The sequence below is a fragment of the Moschus berezovskii genome, chromosome 2 (genome assembly GCF_049115385.1).
Source record: "Moschus berezovskii isolate FMDL1 chromosome 2, NW_MosBer_1.0, whole genome shotgun sequence".
Classification (NCBI taxonomy): domain Eukaryota; kingdom Metazoa; phylum Chordata; class Mammalia; order Artiodactyla; family Moschidae; genus Moschus; species Moschus berezovskii.
The window spans coordinates 63,665,274-63,674,851 of NC_142461.1; the positions used below are offsets into that span (position 1 = coordinate 63,665,274).

Consider the following 9,578-nt stretch of genomic DNA (forward strand, 5'->3'; position numbering starts at 1 on the left):
ACTAATCTCTATTTTCTCTAACCTGCTTGATTTTCTAAAGTTAGAAAAAGCAATCCTGGTGTCCTGAAACCACAGCCAAGGCTTCTCAACACAATCAGTTAACACACCTCTTACTTCCCAGCCAGGGGCAGCACACAGCTCAGTGCTGCTGACGCCTAACTATCACAGGGTAGCGTGTGCTCACTGCCCCGGTCTTCTTCAGCCGCAAAAATATTCACAACTTGGGACTAATGTAGTAGTCCTGTGGCTAAGACTACACACTTCCAACTCAGGGGGTGTGGGTTCTATCCCTGGTGAGGGAACTGGCATGGCAAAAAAATTTAAAAAAATTTAAAAAGAAATAAACACTCAGAACTTACTGCCCACATAGAATAGTTCTAATGGCAACACACTAAGTGACAAAAAGACCAAAAGAGAAAAGAAACTGTTTTTATTGCTTTACAACAAGCCAGCAACAGACACAACACAATAATCACACATAACACTTGACATCCCCAAATGGTGTATAAAACCAGAACGTGCTCCTCCACTTAAAATCTATTTGTGAAAACTGAAATCCAAAACTTCTCCCACGAACTTTACTATTCTCAGGCAGAATCAATACTTAAAGAAGCAAAGAAAACGAGTATCAAACTCACTGCATATGTCTGATCACGTAATTCAGAACCCTTCATGCTCAATCCAGGCAGTGCTATTACTGCACATTTTAGATGGCCATCCTAGGTACTTGACAACTCCAACAACTTTCTTCTTTCCGCAAATTCTTTGCAGAAAGAGCTGTAAAGAAAATTGTTCTAAAACCCAACAATGCACAGCAATTTATGCCTCATTTCCACTTCTTTCCTCATGATGAAAAATTTGGTCAGTCCTTAACTCAGCCTGGTAACAGCTCCGATGCCCATGACAAAAATCCTACTTACAAACAGGAAGCCTAAACTTGTATTAGGCATGAGAGGGTGACACTTCTAAGTAGTTCCTATTATTCTGGACACACTGGAGCCTTCCTTTCAGTGAGCTCCAAGATAATATGGTTTAAGTCACCATTTTAATAATTTCAATTCAACAGCAAGTTACATGGCAAGACTACCTGAAAACTGGGGCATGGGGGCGGGTGGGGGTTGCGGGGGACAGGCCCGTGCCAGTAAGATATATGCGACTTGCCCAAAACTGGAATAATTAACAACCTGAGAGGACTGTTTATTTTTAAAAACATGACCAAGTCAGCTATTTTGTGCCGTTTAATTCAAGGTTTTCTCTTTCTTCCAGACAAAGCACAGCATTCTTCTCTCAGAGGATCACCAGTCAAGGTGTTGAGAATTAACTGACTGAGTGGCTTTATACTCCCAGACCTACAGGTCTACCTGGCTACCAGGTAAGAGGTTTCACACTCAGAAATATATCATATGAAACGTTTAAGATGCACGTGGAGATGTTTAATTCTGCAACAGCAGAATGTTAAGGCAACATCAGAAAACGGGTGTTTTAGAACCCTACCCCTACTCCCCACCTGGTAGACAAAGCCAGATGATGTTAACTCAATCCTTACTACAATACTGTCCCAAAATAACCTGTTGAACTTTCTTTGCAGTTTAATCTCTGACATTTTGATGGCAGTGAGATAGAACCCTGGGGCTATACTTGCCTTGCAAAAATATTCAACACCTGATTTACTCACAAGGCTTAAAATAAGGAAGGAAAACATAAAATAAGTTGTCCTTCACTTGGCAACCATCCGTTTAATTATCTGTTTTTACACTGTATCCAGGCCACACCTGGATATGGATGGCTAATGTGGAAATAGAAAACACCAAGGATCACTCCTGGAAGAATCACAAACAAGACACTGAAGTTCTCAATCAGCACATCGACAGCATCAGGGTAAGCAAGAAAAGAACTTTACCAAGAGATCAACATGTACGTTTTCTGACAAAACTGAAGTATACTGAGTTACAGCGCAAATTCACTGAAAACAACAAAGAAAAACCTGTCTTTGTAAGGGCTATTCTGTCACCCCCTAAAAAGTGTTTCAACTCTGACACGCCACACAACCGGTTAAGAAAATGAAGCGCGGTGTTTAGCGACGGGACATCCTAACTACCATGGGAGGCGCTGGGCTGGGCCTGGCGGGCACCACTGGAGTCAGCAGGGCTGGGGGGGAGCCCCCTACTTCTCCACGCAGGCTGCTGCTGTCTCCTTGTTGAAACCCCGGATGGAGAGGTCGTAGACGACCTCCTCCACTTTCTTCACATCGTACTTCAGGCCATCGTAGCGCTTCCTCAGGGAATCGTTTTTGAGGTTGAGGAGGCGGAAGCCGGAATCCAGCTCGTTGATGAAGGTGGAGATGTGCAGGGGCCGGGAGTAGTCTCCGGCGGTCACGCTGTTGACAGACAACCTCGACTGTGGGAGAGAAGCGGAACGTCATAGCAGGGCTCTTCCTCCAAGTCACAGCCACAAGGCCGGTGCACCACATGACCTGTCCACGCTATCCCTCGTAATTACAGTTCTGACAACTGCTTGGTATTACTAACTTACTTAAAACTTAAGAAATCATGCCCCTTTTGGTGGAGTTTCTGTGGTCTCCTGACTTCTCATAAATATAAATAGGGTTAGGGTGAACTCCTTGTAACAGCTTTCTTCTGCTTTTGATTTTTATAGGACAATTTCTTGGAGAGAAATTAAGGAGAGAAAGACAATAACAACTGGTAAAAGTTCTACAGTTAATTGTTCCCCGAAACAACTATATAAAGGAACAGTTACCAGGAATATATACTGTGCCACTGCTCTGAAAAGAAGTGTTCTCATATTTTTAAATCGCATAATAGCAAGTGTGCAAAGCCACCTCATTGTCTGAATTGCCATCCCAGCAAAACATTAACACACACAGCACCCAGTCAGTGACTACCCTGTGACCGACAGATGGCTTAGAGAAGAATGGGACATCTGAATTTTTGTACCCATTTAAAAAAACTGACAACGATGTGGAAAGATCAAAAAGAGCAAATGGCAAATCACTAAGCTTCTTACCAGTTCACTAGCGAGAATGAGAACTCCCGAGAGATAATCTTCCACATCCAAGTGAAATCCCTTCTCCCGATCAGGCTCAACTGAAAAATGTGACATGGTAAAGACAAGGTCATGATGCAAACATAACTTACGCCTAAATTTTTTTTAAAATACATACACATATACACAAGTACAATTTCTCTCAAAGTAAAAAAAGGAGTCTTTCAAAACTATCTTTTGAATGTGGACATATCCTTGGCAACAGACCTCACTGTGGAATTTTTGAGCTCTCAAGCAAAATTCAATCTTTCGTTTCATTTTTCTTAAAGTAACACCATCAAGAATGGTATCCTGTTATGCATGAGAACAGCTTTCAGAAGGTATGCATTGAAACATTTAAGAAGTCATGGGATCTACACCTGACTTCCAAACAGTTCACACGTGCCCCCAACACACAGTGAGGAGACCACACAGACAGGGCAAAATGTGAACAAGCAGAGGACCTAAGTGGGGGTAAACAGGTGCTCACTTTCAACTTTTCTGTAGGCTTAAAATTTTTAAAAACTAAAAGAAACGCCCAAGTACACAGAGCAAGCCCCTACATATTTTTAGTTTTCATCTCTCCAAGAAACCAGTTTTCCACTTAGTTCTCATTTGTTTCCATAAACAGAAACCCCCTCCCACCAAAAAAACTGATCGTGTGGATGGACACAACTGAGGACACTCACTGCCAAGGATCTCTGTAACCGCTTCTCGGGTCACTAGGGTTTCGGACTCCAAGTACACAACAAACGCTGCCAAGAAGACCAAGCGCTGCAGCACAAACCTCCAGTGCTCGTGAAACCTGCAGTGAGCGCGAAGGACCAGGTGTTAGAAAGACAGGCACAGGACAGGAACGGCCAAACACGTGAGGCACAGGACCCTTTTTCAAATAAAACCTTGGGTGAAACTCCAAAATATAAAACGTGTTAAGAACAAAATGACATTTAAGTATTATATATAGATGGACTTAGTGTAAATTTTGCCAGTCCAAATTTATAACAATTATTTATTATAATTTTAAAATATAAGAAGCATGGTCCAATTCTGATGAATGCAAAAATTTACAACCAAATGTTATAGACAAGAGCAACTGTGCTTTAGAGGTTTAATCGGTGAACAATGATGCTGCTCTGAGAAAAATAAATGCTGGCAAATGCAAATTGATGAGAACTGCAATGTACATCAGCCTCAGCATCTCAGTCCTACACTCTGAACTGCATGCAGGGTATCAAGAAACTCCAGCTTCACACACATGAGAAAGAACTACCGTCACTGAACAGGTGACCTTAAAACGTTGGGATACAGTAGGTAAACTGAGCTAGGAGACGGAAACAGAGAAAAGAAATTGTATAACCCCTAGATGTTTATGCTGCGCCTCCTGATTTTCAAATGTGGCAACAAATTCAAAAACATCTTTCAACACAACCTAGGTCACACCAAATATTTTGAGGGCCAAATCAGCCTGTATGTGAACTCCAAACTCCATGCGCTCTAAAGACCCTGCCAATTCTACTGTCCTATTCTCTAAGCGTCCGTTATTAACCTCACAGCAGGGGTCAGCAAACCTTTTCTAAGACTGAGGCTTTGTGGGTCACATTCAGTCTCGTCAGTCTTGTTTCTTTTTCTTTTCTTAGTTAACTCTTTAAAATATATTTATATAAAATATAAAAGGTCACAGTAGTTTGCCAGCCCCTATTTTCAACAATCTTGTGAGGTTACACTACCCACTACCAACATACCTGACTTAAGTATTTCTTGCCCTAACGTATCTTAAAAGAACATTGTCTCCAGTGAGAAAGCAAGTCTAAAATGTTTAGGTTCCTATTTACCATATTTCATCAACACTCAGTTTTTCCCAGTTTAACACCTGTGAAATCAGGAAGTATTAAGCAATCTACATGTTTCATAATTATGATTAATAACAATCTTTTCCCTAATGATACAAAATATAACATTGTTTCTTAAAATTAATAGTGTTGTAGATTTAATAAAATATGGCATAAAATATTATCTGCATATATTACTTGGCAGCAAAATTCAATATTCAATTTATACACATACACTGCCACTTAACCCCATAATCTTAATAGCATAGATACGGTCCATCCAACTTTACAAGTAACTTCAATAAACTAAAAAAAATTCTCTATTTTGACCTTCACATAATACATATTTTCTTTTTAATTACTTTCTCATTGCAAAAATTACACATGTTCCTTAAGAAAATTATGAAAGTAAAAGGGAGAAAAAAAAGTCAGCTATTTTGTCACTATTAAAATACTACCACTATTAACAGTTCCTTATCCTCTGTTGTTTCTTCTAAGTAGAAGGAGTGTCACTTAAATCTAAGCAATCATTTAGTCTATACAAATTTCTCTCTTGTCTTCTTTTACTTAACGTTATACAAGATGCTACTTCGTCTTACAAACCTGTAATACTGTTCAGCAGGAAACTTGGTCTTCAAAGACGTTAGATGTGTTTTTACTGTACCAAAATGTTCTCGAGCTTTCAAACACCTCTTTGGAACTGATCACAAAAAGATAGTCAAATGAAATAATGAAAGATTTACCAATTCAAATACAGTTCTTGCTTAACAATCTATGCAGTCTACCTGGAAATAAATCAATTTTTTTAAATCTCATGAGCAAATGTAGAGCATGCATCTCTGCTATCAACCTGGCTCTCAAAATTTCATTATCTAGTTTCCCTACACAAAAACCAACAAAAACTTGCTAAAAGGGGGTATGTCGGGAAACACACTGGCAAACTGTTATAAATTAACTAATCTTTAAGCTGCCTTTCCTAGTCAATCCCCAAAGGATGCCTAAAATTGGATATTGAAGCCTCCCATATTTGGTCAAGGACTTCCCTGGTGGCTCAGACAGTAAAGCATCTGCCTACAATGCGGGAGACCCGGGTTCAATCCATGGGTTGGGAAGATCTCCTGAAGAAGGAAATGGCAACCCACTCCAGTATTCTTGCCTGGAAAATCCCATAGACAGAGAAGCCTGGTAGGCTACAGTCCATGGGGTCGCAGAGAGTCGGACACGACTGAGCGACTTCACTTAGCACTTTTATTTGGTCAAAAAGCAGCTTTAGGACTTCTTTGCAAGTTCAGTTGTTAAGAACCCATGCTTCCACTGTAGGGTGCAAGGGTTCAATCCCTGTTTGGGGAACTTAGATTCCACATGTCACATGATGTGATCAAAAATTAGAAGAAAAAAAAATTTTAACAGCTTTATAATTATTCTCAATCAGGCTGACCAACTCCCTATCTCTCACAAAAATGACTTGCCCCTGACACCTGTTAGCTACATTATGACATAATTCTTTATCTGAAAACACATTTCACTTCTTTTAACTGTTATCTTTTACAATAGAGATTCCATTTCTAAACTTCTTATACTATCTCCATTCAAGAGACTGTAAACACTGTGGCAACATTTTACACTGGCCATTTTATTATCTAAAAGTACATATTAAATCACATTCAATGACTGAAAGACTGGTGTTAAGAAAAACCCAAATAAAAGTTGCTATATACACAAGAGAACTATAGAACTACCACAATAATCATCAGTAGAACTCTACCACTAGAGAAATCATTCCTAATTCAATCTATGTGAAAGCAGAAAATCAACAAAAATACAGAGAATTCTGTTAACCTATAAAATGATCAACTCACTTATTTCTCCAATTTTTACTCACCATAAAAACATGAGGAAAAATTTTCATATTTAAACCTTACAGATTTGATATGTCTTCTGAATGTAAATTAACTCTTTAGATGAAAGACTGACAGAGTGGATAAAACCTTCCAAATCAAAACAAAGAACTTACTGTCCTGAAACCCAGCACCCTGATGGACCCCTTGCAGTAGAGTTAAAATCTCTCGAGCTGTTTGTTCTAAACTCTGTACAACTTTTCGGATTTCCTAGAAAAAATTAGATCAAAATATCAAATAAATTCAACATGCATTATATTATCATAGCCTCAAACCAAATATACTAGATAGTATATTTGATCTATGACACCTTCACGTACATTTCAAACAGTATCAACCTTTACAATGACATAAATGGTGCACAAGATTTATTCAGAAGTGAATTCTGACTTTTCTACCTTCTCTATGAGACCTTCAGGACATCTTTAAAAAACCTGAGATTCCTCATACAGATTTCAAACAGTAATAGCCACCCACTCGCCCCAAACATCCCATTGGAACACTGAAGGAGATGAGGTATCCAGACAAAAACCAAAAAGAGAAAAACGAAACACAATACAGGACTGAGTATTTTTCATTCATTCATTTTGCAAATATTCACTGAGCACTTGTATTACTAGGAAACCAAGCAAACGGCCCCTTCTTTCCTGCAGTTGTGTCAAGCGAGAAGCGTTTAAAAACTAACGACCGCACAAATTAATGCGCTACTAGAAGTAAACGTAACAGGAAAAAGATCCTTTTGATTGTTAGGTGAAGAAGATGACCAGAAAAAAAAAGTGGAAAAGAAACGCATTCCAGGAAAAGCAAGCAGTGCTTGCCAAAGTCCCGAGGCAGGACACTATTTGGGGAACTGGAGGAATAAAAGGGAGGCAGCGCGACCATAATATACAACAGAAGGAGTAAAATGAGACTGGAGAGACCCGTGGGCCACAGCTGAGTCTGGATTTTTATCCTACGTGGAATGAGAAATCATAGGAGAGTTTGAAAGAGAAATGGTCACACGTGCTTTTAAGACACCAATAACCCACACAAGAAACACGTGTTGTCTGAGTCCCACGCGCTGAGTTCGACATAAAAGTGAACTAAAAATGAGGGAAACTGACACCCAAATGAGGTAGGTGATGCCGAAGAGCCGAGCCCTGAACACAAGGTACCAGGACTTGGCAGCCCAATCGGGGGCGGGGGCAAGGAGGTGCCCTAAGCCGAAACGAGAAGGGCAGGAACCCACCCCCGAAGGCTTCCCCACCGCGCGAATCAGAGCGACGGAGGAGGGCCGGGCGTCGCCGCCCAGCTAGGCAAGGAGAGGGGAAGGGATATGGGGAGACGGGGGCTCGCCTCTCGGATGTCCTGCTCGGCAGCCAAAAAGCCCTGCAGCTCCACGAAGATCTCGCTCACAGACATGGCGCCGGCCGCACGACCGTCAGCCAGGGCTGCGAGGGTGGCCGGCAGAGTGCGTTCCGGCGACAACCCGCGCCTTCAATTGCAACGCCCCGCCGCCAAAGCCGCTGCCGCTGCGTCCACCGGGCCCTACGCTGAGGCTGTCGCTGGGGTCCTCCCAGGCCCGCGGCGCCCAGGAAGCCGGGCTGTCCGCCGCGATGCCTGAGACGCTGGCCGGAAGGCAAAGCATCGTGGGCGGGGCTCTTCGACAGGCATCGCTGGAAACAACCCGGGAGGGGTCCTCGGAACACGTGGGCCTGAGAGAGGTGGGGACTAGGGCTAAGAGGTGTGGAACCATCCTGCTTAGGTAGTCGTTTCTTCCGTCAGTGGCGTGCTAGGTGTTTGATCCCAGGAGCTGTGCACGACACCAAAACCTGAGGTCTCTTGTATGAAATCGTGTTAAGGTCTGTCGCTCAGTCGTGTCCGACTCTTTGCGACCCCTTGGACTGCAGCACATCAGGCTTCCTTGCACATCACCAGCTGCCGGAGCTTGCTCAAACGCATGTCCAGCCAGTCGGTAGTGCCATCCGACCATCATCCTCTCTCATCCCCTTCTCCTCCTGCCTTCAATCAGGGTCTTTTCCCAGTGAGTCAGTTCTTCGCATCAGGTGGCCAAAGTATTGGAGTTTCAGCTTCAGCATGAGTTCTTCCAATGAATATTCAGGACTCATTTCTTTTAGGATTGACTAATTTGATCTCCTTGCTGTCCAAGGGACTCTCAAGAGTCTTCTCCAGCACCACAGTTCAAAAACTTCAATTCCTCAACGCTCAGCTTTCTTTATGGTCCAACTGTCACATCCATTCATGACTACTGGAAAAAACATAGCTTTGAATAGACGGACTTTTGTTGGCAAAGTAATGTCTCTGCTTTTCAATATGCTGTCTAGGTTGGTCATAGCTTTTCTTCCAAGGAGCAAGCATCTTTTAATTTAATGGCTGCAGTCACCATCTACAGTGATTTTTGCAGCCCAAGAAAATAAAATCTGTCACTGTTTCCATTGTTTCCCCTATTTGCCATGATGTGATGGGACCAGGTGCCATGATCTTCGTTTTTTGAATGTTGAGTTTTAAGCCAGCTATTTCACTGTCCTTTTTCACTTTCATCAAGAGGCTCTTTAGTTCTTCTTCACTTTCTGCCATAAGGGTGGTGTCATCTGCTGTATCTGAGGTTATTGAGGTTACTTCTAATATCTAAATATGTTATATAAATAGTTGTTTATAAATAATATGTAAATAGTTCCCAGTACACAGAAAATTAAAGTTTTACTTTTCATAACTCTGGAATTCAGTATTTTCTCTCTGGGATTGGTTAAATCTGCCCATATGGAACCACATATTCAGAGGGCTGACTGTACAAGGTGTTTTGTCCTAC

The 9,578-nt window shown here is 41.6% G+C and overlaps 1 protein-coding gene across 1 annotated transcript; it reads right to left on the bottom strand.

The window, feature by feature from the left end:
- Positions 1-415: 415 nt before the first annotated feature.
- On the bottom strand, positions 416-8,318 carry TSN (translin). Its single transcript, XM_055398212.2, has 6 exons — positions 8,105-8,318; positions 6,886-6,979; positions 5,475-5,571; positions 3,732-3,847; positions 3,025-3,104; positions 416-2,397 (listed from the first exon to the last, which is right to left on the bottom strand). The coding sequence occupies exons 1-6, from the start codon at positions 8,168-8,170 to the stop codon at positions 2,164-2,166; spliced, it is 687 nt and encodes a 228-aa protein (XP_055254187.1). The 5' UTR covers positions 8,171-8,318; the 3' UTR covers positions 416-2,163.
- Positions 8,319-9,578: the final 1,260 nt, after the last annotated feature.